The following is a 19,735-nucleotide window of genomic DNA, read 5'->3' on the forward strand; positions in this document are numbered from 1 at the left end:
GGTCAAGTGCATATTTAGGTGTGGGTCTAGATACAACTGATCCCATCTGCAGCTTCATCATAGCCATTCCTGTCAGGTCTGAGGAGTTAGTTTCCTTAACTTCTAGAACCACAAATCTTCCACCACTCCCAGTAAGAGGAACTGAAAGGCCACCTCATAAATTGGCACCAGCTCCAGCTGGAGCCCATATCTTCCATGTTCTTCACCATTAACAGAGCTTCTGGGAATAGAAGGGCCTTGCCTTGTGGAACCCACTTTCTTAAGATGAGTACCCCCAAAGCCTCTTGTACTGATGACTTGGCGTTATTGGAGGAAGTCCTGGAAATGAGAAGGTGAGGTCTACTCAGCCTCTTCCTGTCTCTCTCTTTTGACATCTGACTGCCATGAGGTAAACAACCTCCTCTTCACCATGGCGTTCTGCTTTGTCTCAAACTCATAGTGATGGAGCCAGCCCCCTCTGCAACTCTGAACTGAAATAATCTCTCCTCTTGTGAGCTGATTCTTTCAGGTCTTTGACACAGAAATGAAAAGTCAGACATATACAGCGAGTATGAGCTTGGCAATTATTCTATGACATTCTAGTTTGAGACTAAAATCTCAATGTACTTGGTAAGTGAAGAGCGTGTTGGAGAAAAGTTCTTTGTGTGTCTCTGTGTTTGTGCATGTTTGTGTAGGGGTGTGTGTGTGTGTGTGTGTGTGTGTGTGTGTGTGTGTGTGTGTACAAGCCTGAAATCAACCTTAGATGCCGTTCCTCGGTTTTGGAGACAAGGTCTCTCACTGGGATCTGGACCTAGAGTGGTGAGCCAACAAACTCCAGGAATCTACCTATTCCTGCTTCCCCAACACTGGGCTTACAAGCAAACACCACCACACCCAGCTTTTGACGTGGGTTCTTGGCATCACAGAGGTCCTTATGCTTACGTAGCAACTACTTTACTGAACGAACTATCTTCCCAGAGAAAGCCCAGCCCAAGGAAAGATTTGTTACTTTAGTAAAGTTTTCCTAAAAATCCCTCCTCCTCCCAAGCCTAAGTCCATGTAATAAGAGTGATAAAGCTTCTATTTCCATGGACATTTTTAGGAGCACACTTTGACACAGATGCATATTTGCTCCTGATGAGCCCTTAGACTACGAGACAAAAGTGAACTTCCCCAAAGAGACCCTGCTGGCTCCAAAAAAGAGCATCAACAGGCAGATGGGAGATAAGAATGTCTCTGCACTTCACACCGATGGACTAAACTAGGGTTCCCTGGTTCATTTGATACTGGAAGCCCAGCCTAGGAATGTGGATGGTGGTGTCTACCCATAGCTTCCCTGTACAGATGAGCCAAGATGACAGGTAATCAGGCAACACTCTGAAGAGAAGCACTTACTGCCTTGAGTGACATTGGCATCCACTCATTAGCTATGAACTGGGGGAAAAGATTGTTGTGGGATATTTTTTTTTTTTTTTGGTTTTTCGAGACAGGGTTTCTCTGTGTAGCTTTGCGCCTTTCCTGGAACTCACTTGGTAGCCCAGGCTGGCCTCGAACTCACAGAGATCCGCCTGGCTCTGCCTCCCGAGTGCTGGGATTATAGGCGTGCGCCACCACCGCCCGGCGTTTTTTTTTTTTTTTTTTTTTTTTGGTTTGTTGTGGGATATTTGATCACAGTGTGTGAAGATGTGTCTCTGTTTTTACCTCATCTACCTAAGGCACCTTCTGATTGGTTTAATAAAGAGCTGAACGGCCAATAGCTAGGCAGGGACTTCTGGGCAGAGATCGGAACTCTGGAAAGGAATCTGAGAGGCAGAGATTTGCCAGTGAGGTTCAGAGGAAATAGGACATATGGTATGGAGGAGAGGCTAACAAGCCATGAGACAGATCGTAGATTAATATAAACAGGTTAGTTTAAGTTTTAAGAGCTTGTTGAGAACAAGCCTAAGATAAGGCCAAGCTTTCATACTGATAAGAAGTCTCCATGTCATTATTCAGGAGCTGGCAGTCAAAAAAAGGACCTGATACTTGTTAATATCCTTTACCTGTTATCCCAGTATTCCCAAAATTTTCCAGGCTGAATGTGGGTTACATCCTACTTTGAGATGCTGTAGTTCTGAGTGGCCAGAGATGACCCAGCTTGGAGCTCAGGGGACATTATGCCATTCCTCACAGTCCCGAGGGCTGAAGGCAACCAAGAAGCTCTCAAGTTACTGGGAATTCTACTCAAGTGCAGAGTCAGAAGCTCTGCCTAATGTCATGGGCTTTTCTTCTATCTATTTGATACCTAGTAAGCCCCAAATTTTAAAAAACATAATGGACCTTTGAGCTGTGGAACGAAACCTGGAAAGACAGGAATTCATCAACTGCCTCCAATACTGACAAGAGACAATAGAGGTTTTTAAACATAAAAATGCACAGCCAGATGTGATGTATATCTGGAGTCTCAGTACTCATCAGGCTAAGGCAGGAGAATCACAAGTTTGAGGCTAGCCTTGGTTCTATAACAAAACCAAACACACACACACACACACACACACACACACACACACACACACACACAGAGAGAGAGAGAGAGAGAGAGAGAGAGAGAGAGAGAGAGAGAGAGAGAGAGAGACCAATAATAGAAACTTTGCTAAGAATTTTGATAAATGAAGTCATGATCGTATAAAATTCTCTGGCACACTGCTTCCTCCTATGAACATTACTCCTTGATTACTGAAAACTCCATTGGGATTTTAAAATAAATGCTACCATTTCTTCTACTTTGAGAATGAAGATATCTTTACTCTGCCCTCCATCACAACCCCACCACCTTCGGGTACACACACACACACACACACACACACACACACACAAGCACAATGAACCTGGGAAGGAAGGAAAGATCAGTAATGAGAGAGCCCACTAATGGATTGGCTTAAGCATAGAACAACAGCCCATCACGCTTCTAGAAAATAATCAATCAAGCACTTAATTTTAAACATAAAAGTAAGCTGCCAGGAGACCGTTAATAGATAACCAAATAAATTAACAGTTGTAGGTGGGATTGGAAACCAGGTCAGACTCTACACCCAGCTCTGAGCCCCATGCATATAAAGGGCCTCTTCAGCATGGCACTCGATCTCACACTGTTTCAAAGTGGGAAATCTCCTTTTAGCCAATATCCCTTCTCAGCGGGCTCGTCACTTCAGGGAATTGTCCTTTGTGCGTCTTCCATAAATTTTATAACACCACTGCTTTAAAATATTGATGGGCATCTTGGCCTTCGCCCAGGCCCGCTGTGGATTAGCATGGACATGAAAACCTTCAGGAGGGTAGAAACAGGAAGGAACATGTTCCCTGCTGACCTTCTGTAAGGGGACAATTGTGTTAATACAGTGGTTACCTGAGCCAAGGCATGCCTGGCTGTGATGGACGGCTCAGAGCCCCATGGGGGCAGAAGGGCATTAGGGACACACACAGGCAATGCTTGGGGACCTGCAGATCTGTAAAGGGTAAGTGAAATCAACGCGCAATTTCCCCAAATTTTCCAACCTGAATTTCCAATTTCTCCCAGCATTCAAAATCTTCACAAATTTACTGATGACTGAAGACTGCCAGCATTAGAGTCTTTTATTTCTGCCCACGACACAGCCAGGGCAAGTGAGCAAAGTAAGTGGCAATAAGGAACAGAAAGGGCAAGACAAAAGAATTGATCTCTAGGTTGCTGGAAGCTCTGCCTGTGCACGCAACTTACAGTGTCCTGATTCCAGGCTCCTCATGAATGTTCTTAAAAACCAAAGAAGTCCACCTTCTAGAATAGTCGTCTCTGGAAACTATAGCACTCCACTAGCCAAATTAATAAAAGAAGTCATTAGACTTGTTTTTTAATTGGTCTATTACCATGGACACACGAGCACACAAGTACAGAAGGATGCACACACAGAGACACACACAGACACACATTTCAAACACTGTACAGTTCATCCTTCTGCAAAAAAATCTGCAAGTATACCCTTTGATCCAGAAAACTCACCTTTAGGAATTTTCTTCTGGAAATCATTTGAGGATATACCTAAATTTTTTATTTTTTTTAAATAAAGATGTTTATTGAACCACTGCTTAGTAATAAGTGAAAATGAAAATAATAAGCAGTCTCAGTAACTGAGTCATATTCATGTAATATTGCTGTAGCCATTGAAAAGTGTATTGTAAATATAATGACAAGTGAATTATTATGTCTAGGAGGTATTAGTCAGTGAAATAGGCCTTTGAAGAACAAGAACAATATGAGCATTTTTATAAGTTTAAAGTGTGTATAAAATATATATAAACTCAGGTTTATATATTTTTAAATTATGACGGGAACATATTCAAATATTCATGGGTACAGTGTGTATAAAGTATGTAAAGCATGTACAAAGTATGTATAAAATTAGACTCATATTTTTACATTATGACCAGGAATGTGTTCAAATATTCATGGGTACAGAGAACTTGATAACAGCCCCATTGCACACACAAAGCCCATTCTAGTCTGAACTGTGGTTTTATACACATCGTCTCAGACGATTTTTCACATCAACCTTTTCAGGAGGTGGGCAGGACAGTTATTTTATAACTCTAAGAAATTTCAAACACACACAAAAAATTGAAGGGAATCGTACAAAGAATGCAGCTCCCCCCTCCCCAAACACACACACGAAGGCCCATAACAACCAGCACCCAGGCCTTTCTGAGGAGGGCTGCCCTGGGTCACCAGCTACAGAAAGGCTGCTCTAAGCTCTCTTGTCACAAGAAAGGATAGAGCTGAACGTTTCCAAAAGCAGCTTCCCTTACTCCTTCTCTAGCTCCCTACCACCCCCAGTAATCTATAGGTTCTCAAGGTTCTGCTCTGTTTAGGAAAGCCAGGCAGTGAAATGGTGGAACATTCAAGAACACATACAAAGAAGGGCCTCTGGTGAGGAACTGAGTCAGTGGGGTGAAGTTAGCTTGGGCTGGCTCATAAAGCCAATATGGCATCTCATCCCAACTCTGTCTGGTGACCTAGAGTAGCTCTAGTGGGGGTATTTACATGATGGAAATCAGTACACACTACAGATCAGGGTGGGTTTTTTTTCTCCCAGAAGGAGTGAGCCAGTTGTTTAACATTTGCTAGGATCCCACTGGAGATCTCAGAAAGGAAAGTCTACACACTGAAACAAAGGCCAACCTACCCAGACTCCTGAGGTACGCAGGAGAAAGCGGACTACGAACATGAGTTAAAATGTGACATCTTATTTAAAAAACTGGTACCTCTGCAGTCTTAGACTGTCAAGTACACCTAGGTTATATCCAAACTTGATGGCTCCAAGGCCACGGTCAAAGTGAGTTCTGGGTACCAGAGGCAGGTGCCTATGTCTGTGTCAGACCACCTCCAGCCTTGTGACCAGGTGAGGCTGCTCAAGTGTAGACCTTGGAGGCTTGTTTGCTCCCATCCTGAAGCTGCCCAGTCCTGGGAGCCCTCCCTCCTGGACAAACATCTCTAGATTTTTCTGGACTTGAGGATGACGTAGCTGGGAGTCCAACATGATGGAGAGACGGTTTGGTTCAGATGGTGTGAATGTGGCTGTGTGTGTGTCCTTAGTCTGGGTGGTGGAGGGAACCCACCGAAGTATTTCAAAAAGAGATTGTACCTCATGCTCCCCAGCTGCTACAAAATGTCTGATCAAGCTCCTGAAGAGACATTTGGCTCTCGGGCAGGTGATGCCAGGTTAACTTTTTCTGCTGGACACCATAATGGCTCAAGCTTGGTACTTGGCCTTGATGGACTATGGAAGAGATCAGGCATAAAACCCTGGAGATATTCCCTAGCTCCAGAGGATCAAGGGATTGCGGTGAAGGACAATGCTGGTTCATGAAACAAAAGAAAGCATCTCAGAAATGCAGGAGTTTCATCTCCTGCAGCAAAGCTGAGAAGTGTGAGGAGGCTGCAGAGTTCTCTAGTTTGGCCATGTTATGGGGGAGGTAAACAGGCTGCTGTCCGGTGCCCTCCACACACGGGCAGTTGAAGCCGGGGACTCATGCCTGAACACCCTGAGCCACACCTCAGCATGTGTGATAGATACAATTCTTTCTCTTCTGTCACGTCACAGGCACGAGGAAGATATAGTAAAATAAACAAGAAGTGATGGGATCTGAATGCTACCTTTTCTCTTACTATTGTTCAACTGGAGGTCATGGGAGAATGCGGCAGCCGGCTATAAGCCAGCGTGAGGGCGTCACTTTCACTCCTTACACCAATGCTTTCAAATAAAGAAAATGAAAAAAAAAATACTTGATATATATCATGAGTTCTCGGGGTGAAATCTATGAAAGCCTCTTCCTCTTGTTCATTTTCTTCAGTGTTGGGGATGGAGTCCAGGGCCTTCCTGGTACCCACCAGGCTCCACTCTACGGCTGAGTTACACTCCAGCCCTCTTGTCGTCACATGATGGGAAGGTGGACATTAGATCACAAGGGAGACTGGAGGGGACAGTCTGAACTGTATGTAGGGAGAAGCAGCCCACTGAGGGTGAATGTCTGGAAACAGGACATCAGAGTGGTAAGTCGCAAGACACAGAAATGGGACCTAAATCCCTGCCCATGGGCTTATAATAAAGGCTCAAACCAAGCTTTATTACAAAACTAACTCTCTCTGTCTCTGTCTCTCTCTCGTGCGTGTGTGTGTGTGTGTGTGTGTGTGTGTGTGTGTGTGTGTGAGTTACACACGTTGTGTCGAAGCACTCATCCATGTGGCCCTGAGGTTGACAACAAGATACCATCCACAACCCTCCACCCTTGGGATTCGTCTGTTTCTGTCCTGTGCCCAGTGTAGCCATATCAGCACACACAGCCATACCTGATTCTGCTATGGGAGTTGGGAATCTGAACCCAGGTTCTCGTGCTTGAGCAGCAAGTGCTGATCAACTGAGCCATCACCCCAGCTCCACCACACAGGTTTTTAATTCCAACATCCAGGGCTGGAGAAATGGCTCAGTGGCCAAAAGTATGTATTATTCTTCTAGAAGACCCAAGTTTGATTCCAAGAACCCATGTCAGGCTGCTTACTGTAACTACAGCTCCGAGCAATCAAACACCTTTGGCCTCTGTGGGAATGCACACACACACACACACACACACACACACACACACACACACACACGCACACACACACTTAAAAATTACAAAAATAAATTCTTAAAAAATAGTTCCAACATTCAATCATAATCGCCTACTATAGACTATGTACTAAAAATGGAGGCTAATAACTCAGCTAAAAACAACCACAAAGTACTATTAAAGAAAAGTGTACAAAACTGATTATCTCAGTATACAATCATTATCTTCAACTTTTCCCTGTGGAAAGGCTTCCACATCAAAGGGAAAAAAAGCATCCCTTCTTCTCCTGGGACCCCAAAATGTTACACCTGTGTTCTCAAGAGGCAAATGCCTCCCAGAATCTCTCTTCACAAGATGCACCACAAGTGGCAGCCACAGCAAGTTCTTATCAAGGGCGTCCAGTTCTCAGCCTAGTGCCATGTAACTTCCCAGTTTCCTAATTTCCCAAAGAAATGCATTTTGAGAAGAGGCACACAGGTGAGCAGCTGGAGGGAACCCCTCAAAGCATCAGAACTTGCCAGGTACCACGGTCTGAGCCAACTGCAGGCATGTTAAAGTAGGCACAAAAAGCTTCAACATAACTGGGGGACACCACTGCCATTTTACCTGGCAGTGATTTGCTTCTTGAGCCAAATCAACTTCTGTTTTAATCTGCTCGGCATACGTACTCAGAAACCTTGTGATCCTGGCCTCTATAAACGGAACTTGGCTATCACTGAAAACCTCCTGGCCTGGGAGGAGTTACAAAGATGAGCCGAGCTCCCAGGGAATCTCAGTGACACCTGGAAGGAGGGCCCTATGAATAACAGTCACAAAGCTATTCTAGGACAGACCCTTAGACAAGTGAAAGCAATGTTCGTGAGTGCCGTACTCTGAGAAATGTCTCCCCCTCTCTTCGTTCAACTGAAAAACAGAAGGACTGTGAGGAAAGACACCCCTACAGTGTCCGCTCTATCTTGTTAATGAACTTCTCCTGCCCTCCAGACTGGGCTGTGCCAGTCTGTGCTGTCTTCAGGATTTGGACAGAGACCTGACAACGAGGCCAGACATGTTTGCACCCATGCACACAGACGCACACTTGTGTTGGTTTCGTTGTGTTGCTATGACAAAATACCATGACAAAGGCAACTCTGTCGAGAAAAGGTTTTATTGGCTTTCAATTGCAGGTCACAGTGCATGATTGAGTGGAAGCCAAGGCAGGGATCACATCCATGGTCGAGAGCAAAGAGTGAATTCTCTCTCTCTCTCTCTCTCTCTCTCTCTCTCTCTCTCTCTCTCTCTCTCTCTCTCTCTCTAATGGCTGCCAGCTTCATAGTTGGCCCTCCAGATGAAGCAACCCAAGTTCAGTCCCTAGGACAGGGGAGCAAACAGTACAGCCTCGGACTGCAGGTGCCACCTGGCCACCCTCACCCTAGCAGGCTGGGGGTCTCTCTGATGGCCCTACTGGGCACTTGGCACAGGATGCCCCTTCGCCCCTCATGGTGTGACAACATAGTTTAGATAAATCTACTCACACCAAGCAAGCACGTACTTTAACTATGGCTTCTTGAATCATAGGCCAAAGTCTGAGAACAGGTTAAAGGGAGAAGCCAAATGCAGGGACTGTATTCTAGATGATCTACTCTACCACGTCAAGAAGAATGGGAAATGCATTTTCAAGATCAGCTGAAAATATAAAAGTTCTACTATTACCTTAGAGCTGTTGACAGGCTTAGCCTGGGCATCTTGGGATGGAAAAACTCACTTTTTCTTCATAAGTGATGGTTGCTGATTTCAGGCATAATGAAAATAGCAAGAGTCCCACGGAAACATTACACTCTGCTCATGGGGTGATGTGAGCAGGCATATGCACTTGGAGGAAGCATTGGGATCAAAAGGCATTGATTTCTACCATCAACACTAACTCAGCCCTGATGTGAGGTTGAAGTTAACAGTGAGTTCACTTCTGAGGCAGACTCCTTCACACAGGTCTGTGGGAGAGCATCCTCCTGGCTTCTAGCAATTCCACCATCGGACTGAACCTTCTCGGCACCCACCGATCTTCTGGATCAGTTGAGAGCCAGGTCTGTACAGATAGCAGCTCAAGACAGCGCCAGCCGTTCATCGCCAATTACCAGGGTGAACATTTGTACTCCAAAGCTGACAAACAGGATAAGAGCTCTCAAAGACTCATCAGTTCTAAAAAGATTTCCATTCTGCCAAACGCTGCCCTGGTATGTGACCCTCACCTATGTATGGTGAACAGTCAAAGGAAACACTTAGGGCTGAAGGTGCCACAGGCAGTGATCCCCAGAACTGCCTCTCAAAGGGCAGTCTGCTCCCAAGTCAGGGCCAGTGATACAATTCCAGACAACTCATTCAAAGTTGGCTTTGGAAACGAGGGGGGGGGGGGGGCGCTTCAGACACCCTAGCAGGGACTTCTGAACTGGTACTTCCAGCCATATCTCCATGCCAACGTGTTTTCATCTGAAAAACTGCTGAAGAGCCAAGACTGATGACAAGCAGGTTCCCTGAAGCGGGGATAATGGCTGTGAGCCTAAGTGCCTGCCTGCCAACAGGGGCCACTAACCCTGAGACGTCCGTCCGTCCATTCACTGCGGGACTCACAGTCGGCTCTAGACCTAATCCCAGGAAGGTGATGAAATGGACACGGGGACATTCCAAAGTACTTTGATCTTTCTCTATCAACTGCCTACTAATGAAGATAAAGCCAAATTAGAAACAAAAAGTAGACGTTACTCCAATTTGAAAGCCACAGTCAGTGTCAGAACAGTCTTAGAGCGAGCAGAAAGCGTGTTTCTTTGCTGGATTATGAAGTAAACCCCCATGTTTAGTCATTTTGAATCAGCTTTAGGAGAGAGCACAAATCAAACAGACTAAAGCCATAGTGTTTATTAATAGTAAATCCTCAGTATAGAATATCTATGTATCCTCCTAATTACTTCCACTTTATGGACTGTTTTTCTATTAAAAAAAAAAAAGCTCAAAGAAATATTCTTTTTGAAGAACAAAGTCTCCAAGAAAGTGATTCTTACAAATCTTTCAAGGATCCCAGCAACTTTGAAATCCATTAAAATCCAAATACAGACTATCAGATTCTGCTCTGACATAATTTTTACACTTTTAGAACAACTTTTCATTACCCATTCAGGCAGCAACAAATGAGGAGGGAAAGTAAGACGAGATGATGGACTATGTTGAAATTCTCAAAGAATCAATATATACAATATCCACAGGAAAAGGCTGGAATAAAATGATAATTATTACATTAGAGTGGTTATTTCTCTTCTCTGTGTTTTACAAATGACCTATTCTATGACTACATCATGTTGTAATAAAAACTTACTAATGAAGAAAATTCAAGGTTATTAGACATAGTCGACTTTATAAAACAATTTTCAAACAAGTGAGCAGAAAATAGGGCACTCAACCAAGGACAGCGCGATGCTACGAGGCTCCTTGGTCCCGTCGAGACCAAATCCATCAGCTGCATTTCCTGGTGGCATGGTCCTTGGAGACGGGAAGCAGACGGAGCCCCACCTTCCCTGAGGCACCATGAACTCAAACTAAGGCACGTACAGCAAAGACTGAATTTCCACACGTTTATTAGGCTTCGTGCCTGGGGAATCTCAGAGCACTTTGAAATGCACACTTGTTTCGGTTTCAGGGGAGGAAAGCGAGACTCTCCCACAGACACCACAGTGGCAATGACTGGCAGGTGCACCGGCAATAGAGGCCATGTTAGTGACCGCACCAACTCACCAGCATTCCGGTACTCGCGGACTTGGGGAAAGAGTAGGGAACATCGTATCTACATGCAGTGCAGGGGATCAAACTGGGAGCCCCATGCATGCTAGGCAGGCATGCAGTCACTAAGCTATGCGCCCTCAGCCCAATTCTTCAACAAATTCTGTTTCACACATTAACTATCTTCACTTCAGCTACATCCATGAGGCTGTAGACATCTCAGTCACCACGGGTAGCACATAGAGGGGACTCGCCATACTATTTTAGGAGGCTGTTTGGGGCAGTAAGTGCAGAATCTGTGTGAGTCTCATAAGATAAAAACTTATAGCTCATTCCTGGAATGTCACAGTAGACACTCCACTCGAGTCAACTGACCCCAGAAAGGGTTGTGAGTGTTCATGGTAAGTGTGTATGAAAACAGAAACCTCAGTAAGAACTTTAGAGTCTGTTCCCCAAGAAACACAACTTTGCCTGTCTGTGATCCTAGCTAGCATTCAGGGAATGAGAGCGGGAGGCCAGCGTGGACTACGTGGGGAAGCAAAAACTAAACTAAACTAAAACAAGGCAAGAAAGAAATCATGGTCTGTGCCCAAAGGCTGTGCACAGGCTGACGTGGCTTCCATCCCCACTGGAGGTGTCTGGAGGTTGTGCATCTGCAAATCCCACGGGTCCTCAGGCAGGGTCACAGCTGCTGGCTGCTGAAGAAGGACTTAGTCTCCCTGCAGACAGGATTTACACAGAGGGGACAGCTCAGAGTCAACTGCGTGGAGCACAGCTTGTTTGACCGGATGTGTGAGTGTACCAGGTCAGCCAAGGCCTGCAAGACACAGAGTAGAGCCATCTGAGGGGAGAAGTCTGCTGGCCCTGAGCGCAAGTCCTCCGCGCATCCCGGGAAAACTGCTCTGGTTGCGGTTTCTTTTCAACGGAGTGGACCAGAACTGGAAAACACAGTCCGTCCTGGAGCAACGTCAGCTCAGGCAGAGTCAAAATGGAGACTTTAGGAAATGGATCTTCCTACCCCACCCACCGCACCTCCTCACTGTAAAGCAGATTTAAAACCAGGCAGCTGTAGGTGGGCAAAATAAGGAGAGTTGGGGCTACCTAAAGGACAAAGGAGGAGAAGGAATTCGCTCTTAGTTTTGTAATTAATTGGAACTCCAAATGTACTAATATGTGAGAAAACCAATATTGCACAGGAGTTTCTCAGAGGACTACTCTGCGCTGTGTTCTACTAAAACGGTTGTAACACTGCGTACCTTAGAGAACAATGGATTTCCATTAAGAGACTCCGCTCTTCTGATGTTTTCCGCTCCACACTGAATCAAAGGAGAAGGGGAAGAAAACACAGACTCGTTTTAGTCTCCTTTCCTCTCCCTCTTCTTCTTCTTCTTCTTTTTTTAAGACACCGAGTGTTACAAAAGAATCAACACGCACACAGCTCATGTCTGACCTCGAGTGGTAGCAGACGGCTCGTGAAGGTCGGTCATGGGGTGGATGGGCAGGCTGACCAGGTTACCGGAAGCCACGCCTCTGTTCCTGTGTTACCCCCACCCCAGCAACCTCGCACAGGTGACAGACATGCTTCCGCACCATGCTTGCAGCCGTACTGGATGGAATTCTCACCGCTGATTCAAGTCCACTTACCACTCTTGCTCTTATTCTGCCTCTCTAAGGCAAGCCTTACAGACTCCATCTAGTCAATGTGGCTGTAATTAAGTAAATTTCCTACTTGCTTTGATCTCAAGTAAGTGCCAAAATGAAGGAAATTCATTTATGGACTCTAAGTCATATTGACTCTAAACTGAATCCAGTGCAGAACTGGGTTTTAAAATAAACTCTTAGAGAGAAAAATCTAAGAAAAAAATCTGGGTATTGTTCAGTACCATTCTTTTCCCATCTTAAATAACAAAACAAACAGCAAGAGATACAGCTACTTATTCTCAGATAATGGAGAACTATGTATGATTTATTCCATAGCCAGGATCTTCTCTTTCCCATCCATGCTGAGACATGGTCAGGATCTATCTTTCACATTGGCATTTAAAGGAGGCGCCCACATAGGAAGCACATTGGTGTTCAGCAAACACCTAGACCTCAACATGGAGGAGGTTCTACTTTAAAAAAAAAAAAATCACAAACCATCCATGGCAGCAGAATAAGCAGCATTAGTAATCAGCGGGGTGTGGGCTAGGAAGACGCAGCAACAATGAATCGTCCACAGAACATTATTGGAAAAGTGAAAGCATTTATAGTCACTTAGCATATGATAGTAAAAATTAAAAAAAAAAGACAACTCAAATGACTATTAATCAAGGATTTGCTAAAAATGGCTATAGGCATTTAATTATACTTACTCACTTATATCCAAAATACGTACTTAAGAAAAGAAAATGGGGATTTAAAAAATATGGATAGAATATCATTTCGCTAAATGCGGAAAAGCCTATTTTAGGGTCAGAGTATGAGCAAGCCCCATTCCTGACCCAGCACCTTCTCAGCACCATCTGAGAACTTTATTATTTTTATCAGCAAAAAGCAAAAAAGCCGTTTCTATTGTGGAAAACATTTTTAACCTTTAAAGTTAGTTGTTTTAAGCATGTTATATTTTCATATCAAAATAATGATAACTACGTGGTTTCTTTTATTTCCTACCGGGATTATTGATCACTAATAATCATCTTGGTTACTAGCTATTAACAGCCTCTGCTTGTAATACGATGAATAGAAACTATCACTCAACACAGATAAAAACTTATGTTCAAATACCCTGTCCTAGGTAAGGCTTATTTTGACCGAGGTCTTTCTAGAATGTATAGAGGTAGGCAAAGTCATGGTAGGGATACAGAGGCATCAATAAATGAAACCCACAGGCAACAATGAAGCCTCATCTTTGCCAATTACAACTTGCCCATAAATTACTAGTGATAAGAACACCGGCTTTCCTTAATTCACCCATGTTTGACTGATGGCCAGCATAGACACACAAATAACAGGAGTTGACAGTGGTCTCCAGTTCTGCCCCTACTCACCCTCCACTCTGCCCCTCACCACCACCCAGTCCCAGAAGGTGTGCAGTGTTCTGTGGAGTCAGATTTCCTTCAGTCACACATGGGGAGGCCATGAGTTCTCATCCAAGATTGGAGGGAGAAAAGGGCTTCCTGAGTCCCCACGTTTCCAACTTCCCACAGAAACACAGCAATAAGTCACTGAAGGGTTCGGGCTAGCCCTCAGAAGCTACAAGATAGGTAAGCAACAGTTTTTCTCCACCCTGCGGGACACGCCACATCCATCTTATGCCAACAGTGGTATTTGTTATTTCAATAGTCAAATTGATCGCAACTTGTTAGCAAACAGCTAATTAAGTGAGTGCATAGACGAGGTCAGTGACATCATAACACACCCCGCTGCTGTTTGCTCTCTGCTTCTCTCTGAAATGTCAGACTCATATGCCCCAAACCCAACCAGAAACAGTATAACAACCCAAGAACCACGGCTGTGGTAAGTGCAGGGAATGAATTATAGACTAATAAACATTTCCGCTCAGAATTGGTGAGATACTCAATTCCTTTTCTTCTAAGAGTTCACCTTCACACAGTACAGTAACTCACACCGAACCAAGTATTAGTTTCAGAGATACTGGGCAACATGACTTGATAAAGGTATAAATGTCCTCTTCTACTGCTAATGTGGAATTAATTTATGAAGTATTACTCAAAATGGTGAGGACTGAGTACATACAAACACACCAAAAGTATTCTTCCTTTCTTTCTCTATGTAGCCCTGGTTGGCTGGAACTCACTAAATACAATACTGGCCTTGAACTCAAAGAAACTGAGATCTGTTTGCCTCTGTCTTCCAGAGCTGGGACTAAAGGAGTGTGCTGTGGATATTGTTCTGTATAAATAAAACACTGATTGGCCAGTGGCCAGGCAGGAAGTATAGGTGGGACAAGGAGAGAGGAGAATTCTGGGAAGCGCAAGGCTGAGGGAGACACTGCCAGCCGCCGCCATGACAAACAGCATGTGAAGATGCCGGTAAGCCACGAGCCATGTGGCAAGGTATAGATTTATAGAAATGAATTAATTTAAGATATAAGAACAGTTAGCAAGAAGCCTGGTACTGCCATACAGTTTGTAAGCAATATAAGTCTCTGTGTTTACTTGGTCGGGTCTGAGCGGCTGTGGGACTGGCGGGTGAGAGAGATTTGTCCTGACTGTGGGCCAGGCAGGAAAACTCTAGCTACAGTAGTGTTCCAACATACCTAGTCCCATAAACAGTAATTTTTTTCAATAGTATAGTTTGATAATTGCAGAAAAAAAATTTCCTGTTAAAACAAGTCATGATGGGACTAAGAAGCCATATGGGCACACTTACCTTCTCCGCTAATACTTGGGAGTATTCAATATCCAGTTCATACAGTGTCTCAATGTGGTCACTGGTAAATGCTATTGGAACCAAAAGGATATTCTTCCGCCCCCTCGCACAAAGCCCTTTGATGGCCTCATCTGTTTGAGGACCCAGCCAGGGTACTGGGCCAACCTAGGAGAAAGGAAGACCAGCGCAGAGATGGAACATTTCTCCTGACAGGTCACTAACATTGCTATCGCCACGCCCCCGCCCCCAACACACATGCAGCACACACATCTGTCCATCCTGGTGAGAGCCCCCCTCACACCTCCTTGAATGGGTTTGAGGATTTTCACACGGAAGCTTGAGTCCTTCCGGAGGCTGGCCCAATAATACAAATAATAGTTTCTTCCATTAAAGCTAAAAGTCAGATAGTAACTGACGGAACTCCACCAGTTGCTCAATTTCCTCTTCTATCTACTGTTTTTGCAGAGTTCTTTCGGCCCACAGCGAGCAGCTGACTTACAGAATAACTTGCTGGCATGGAAGCACCCAAATTCCCATTTACAAATAAGCGATAAAGTAGATTTTCACGAGACGATGGCCTGAAAATGTATGAAAGGTACCTACCTTGGACTGCCAAACCAGTCGGTAGGGGTTGGGGTAACCTAGCTCTTCCATGACTTTGTGGACAGTGGCACCTACTTCTTGGGGATAGGGGTCCCCTCTGTTGACAACCTGCAGTAGTGACAAAGTGATACACAGTCACCAACACTGTGAAGGGTACCAAGAGCCATTGGCTATGCAGCGACAGGATGAACATGAGTCACACCCCTCCCTGGCTGTCCCCTGAACTAATGACATTCGGATCGGAGCGCTGTTAGGAAAGTCCCTTGGTTCCAGTCATTCACTGGCCAGGGACCACTGTATCAGTCAGCTACAAGATCCCAAGGAAGATGCTGTTGGTGGAAGATGGGCAAGGTCTACCCACAGAGATGGTTCTCTTTCCCTCCAGGATGGACAGAGTGCAGAATGGCTGAGCTGATGGTAAACACGGGGAAAAGGCAGAAGGATGCAGTTCCTGGTTCAGAGCACCAGCTCCTCCCACCCGAGGTGATCGATGCCTCCTCCTCCTTCTCTCTCCACCCTTCCCCAACAAGTGACAGCAGACAATTTGTGAACAGTAAGGCGCGTGCTCCCAACAAGAAAGCTAAATACGAACCTTTGAAGATATTCAGCCAACATTTTTATTTTAATTGTTTTCATCTTTTGTGGTGTATTGACTCCCTAACTCCATCACCCTCCATTATGGTGTTTATTACCTCCTGACCCACCGTGCTATTTTCCTTCATATTATGTTAACTGTCTTTTCCTGGTATTGTACAAGGACAAAGGTTTTTGTCTATTCACTTCATCCCCACATCTGATGTGTATAACAGGTGCCCAATAAATACTGTATTGATGAAATGAAATACTAAGAAAATATATTATAACATGACTAGTGACCAAATAATCATTAGAAACACAAATGTAGAAGGGATAAAAGAGATACAAAGTTGCCTTTGGCACTGTATAACAATAACTGCTACAGGCAGGACATCCACTGTAAGGCAGCTCCTTCGATGTTCCAGCATAAACATTCATCTGCCCTCTCTGGAGATTCACTCTGGCACCTTGGGTCTCATCACACCTAGAATGGATCCTTGGAAGGATTTGCACGACACTAGAAAGGAGATGTGATCTCACTGAAATGAAACAGACAGGCTTCCAACGGGAGAAATTCATCTCCAAAGCCATCTATTACTAATGTAGAGGCTGCATGTTCCAGGTGAGTGGCACCTTGACTCTGGTGACCATCAAGGAGCAACATGGTACCCTCCACCTGAGGCTGGTTGGCTCCATTAATCATGTGGTTCAGACTGATCACATGTAAGAAAATGTAATCTCCCACCTCTATGTCTTGGAAAACAGTGTTCATGGGACAGGATTTTAGTTCCGAGCAGATAAAACTGGTACTGAGTCCAAGATCTTTCAAATACCATACGGCACATTAGCATGGTATTGCCATGTTTCCCGAAGTGCAACAGCCATGGTATACGAGATGGCATTTCAGTGACCAACCCAATACAATATGATGAACCAAGGGTCATAAGCTGTATATTCTCTGGTCACACTGTGGTCCCTAGTTTTAGCAAATTTGAGTCCCAGAATGCACAGGTTCCCGCTAAGTCTTGAAGACAGAATTCGGCTTAGTGTGAACGGAGCTGGCTGCACAGCTCAGTATATGGGAACTGCACACTGCCCTCCTTCCATAGAGCAGGCAAAAGCACACTTCTTTTAGCTGATACACTTGTTGGAAATTCTTTTTTTTTTTTTTTCCGGAGCTGAGGATCAAACCCAGGGCCTTGCACTTGCTAGGCAAGCACTCTACCACTGAGCTAAATCCCCAACCCCACAACCCCATTGTTGGAAATTCTTATATCTGAATGAACCTTCCAGTTATCATTTTAAAGAAGGCCATTAATAAGATCTATTTGTAATATTGGGCATTGAATTAACTGCTGGGAGGTTTCAGAAAGTGAGTCTTTGAGCAAGCTAAGGCTGGGATTTTAGAATTCATTCTTGCACTACGCTGGGGACAGAATGGAGCCAGGTACATTTTACACATTTAGAAAGTGAAACAACCCAATCCTTTACCACTAGGTCACCGAACGAAATGTTCTTACTTACAGACATTGGCAGGGAGTGGGCAGAAAACAGAATGACCACCTCGCTTCTCTTCTCCCGTGGAAAATGATCCAGTTCTTTCAGAATGTGGTCTGCAAAGCACTGTGGGAACCCCAAGAATAGGGGAGAAGGTAGTGAGAAGAAAGCAAGAAGGGAAGGAAGGGTCTCAGAAATGAGAGCTATACCAAAAATTTCAGAGTAATCTTCCAAATCTGGAACTCTATCTCTTTTTTAAAAAATGCAAACAGTACAGTCTCTTTGATTTGGTACAGCTTCAGAATGGATGGCAATGGTTTCAGGGGCCTAGGGAATTTGATGGGAAACTTCTAAAGCTCACTAATGGCTCTCTGCAAATGAACGCTGAGGATCTGCTTCCCCTCGGGAAGAGCAGGGCACACTTCCAGATGGAAAGGAAACACAGATGGGAAGGAGAAGTTGTTTTAAGACTCACATTTGCGCTGTTAGCAGGAAAACAGCTTACAGGGTCTTTCTAAATCTCCCTTACTTTGGCTCTCAGGCACATCACATTAAAATACATTAGCCAGAAATAGGAGAGAAATAAGAAAATACTCGTCTATTTTTATGACATCTTTCTTAGGAGTCCAGGATCTGTAGCAAAGCAATCCTCCTCACAAGCTTCATGATGACAGATGACAGGCTGTACAACCCCCATTAAACACGCAGAGGGGGAAAAGATGTGGGGATGGGAGGACTGGCGAGCCATATGTGTGAATGTGGACTAGAATTCAGGTCCTGCTGCCTTCAAACCTCTGTCCACCAGACCAGCTCCTTCTCGGTTCTAGTTGGCACTTGCCGATTCTCGTGGGTAGGTGCTGAAACACCAGATCTAAAGAGACTTTCTTTCATCTTACACTTGAATCATTCCTGGCCATTTGGTTTATAAGGAAAATGTAGCAAAAGACAGAAGTCGGTCAACTGGTAAAGCTGGAATGTGACCGGAAATTAGACAGGACTGGAACATCGGGGTCAAAATAAACTGCTGTGGAATTTTTGCACTGTAGTTATCTTAACAGAACAGTCCTGATCTTAAGGGGTGTGTGTGTGTGTGTGTGTGTGTGTGTGTGTGTGTGTGTGTGCGCGCATGTGTACGTGTTTATCTGCTCTCAGGTAGTTCAGAAAAAAATATCTGCAGACATATACATACATACACATAGAGAGAACATGTAAATGACAGATCAAGTAAAACATGTTAACACGTGAATACAGGTAAAGCATAGACGGCAGTTCATTATGCCATTTTCTAAGATATTCATTTTATGTGTATGGGTGTTTCACCTGCATGTATGTCTATGCACCATGTGCATACTTGGTGCACACAGAAGCCAGAGGAGGCCGTCAGATCTCCTGGGACTGGAGGTACTAATGGTTGTGAGCTGCCACGTGGGTATTGAACTCAAACTGAGGGTCCTCTGGAAGAGCAGGCAGAGCTCTAAACCACTGAGCCATCTCTCCAGCCCTTATTTCTCTTTTAATTACATATATTTGTGTAAGGCGGGGGGCAATAGTGTACAAGTGGGTGAAGGTACCCACAGAATCCAGAAGAGAGAGTCAGGTCCCCTGGAGCTGGAGCTGCAGCCGTTGCGAGCCTGAGGTGGTTGCTGGGAACTGAACTGGGGTAGCGGTATACGCTCTTAGCCAATGAGCCTTCTCCCCAATCACATCATCCTTGTAACTATTTTTGCATGTCCAAATAAAAAATTTAAAGAACAACTTAACAGAAATCATACCAACTTGGAGTTGATGTCTTTGGATATACATCAGTGTTCAGTTATTATTGTAAGTTCCAAACTAGTCC

At 44.6% G+C, this 19,735-nt stretch overlaps 1 protein-coding gene across 1 annotated transcript in view; it reads right to left on the bottom strand.

Moving 5' to 3' along the window:
• Positions 1-10,686: 10,686 nt before the first annotated feature.
• Positions 10,687-19,735, bottom strand: part of Fech (ferrochelatase) — a 33,573-nt gene continuing 24,524 nt past the window's right edge. Inside the window, exons 7-11 of the mRNA XM_052742317.1 lie at positions 17,923-18,021; positions 15,823-15,930; positions 15,220-15,384; positions 12,102-12,161; positions 10,687-11,662 (exon numbers count right to left, since the gene is read on the bottom strand). Of these exons, the coding sequence (XP_052598277.1) occupies positions 11,528-11,662; positions 12,102-12,161; positions 15,220-15,384; positions 15,823-15,930; positions 17,923-18,021 (567 nt within the window). The 3' untranslated portion in view covers positions 10,687-11,527. The remainder of the gene's footprint in view (positions 11,663-12,101; positions 12,162-15,219; positions 15,385-15,822; positions 15,931-17,922; positions 18,022-19,735) is intronic.

The sequence above is a fragment of the Peromyscus californicus genome, unplaced genomic scaffold (genome assembly GCF_007827085.1).
Source record: "Peromyscus californicus insignis strain IS unplaced genomic scaffold, ASM782708v3 Scaffold_17__1_contigs__length_78620276, whole genome shotgun sequence".
NCBI classification, from domain to species: domain Eukaryota; kingdom Metazoa; phylum Chordata; class Mammalia; order Rodentia; family Cricetidae; genus Peromyscus; species Peromyscus californicus.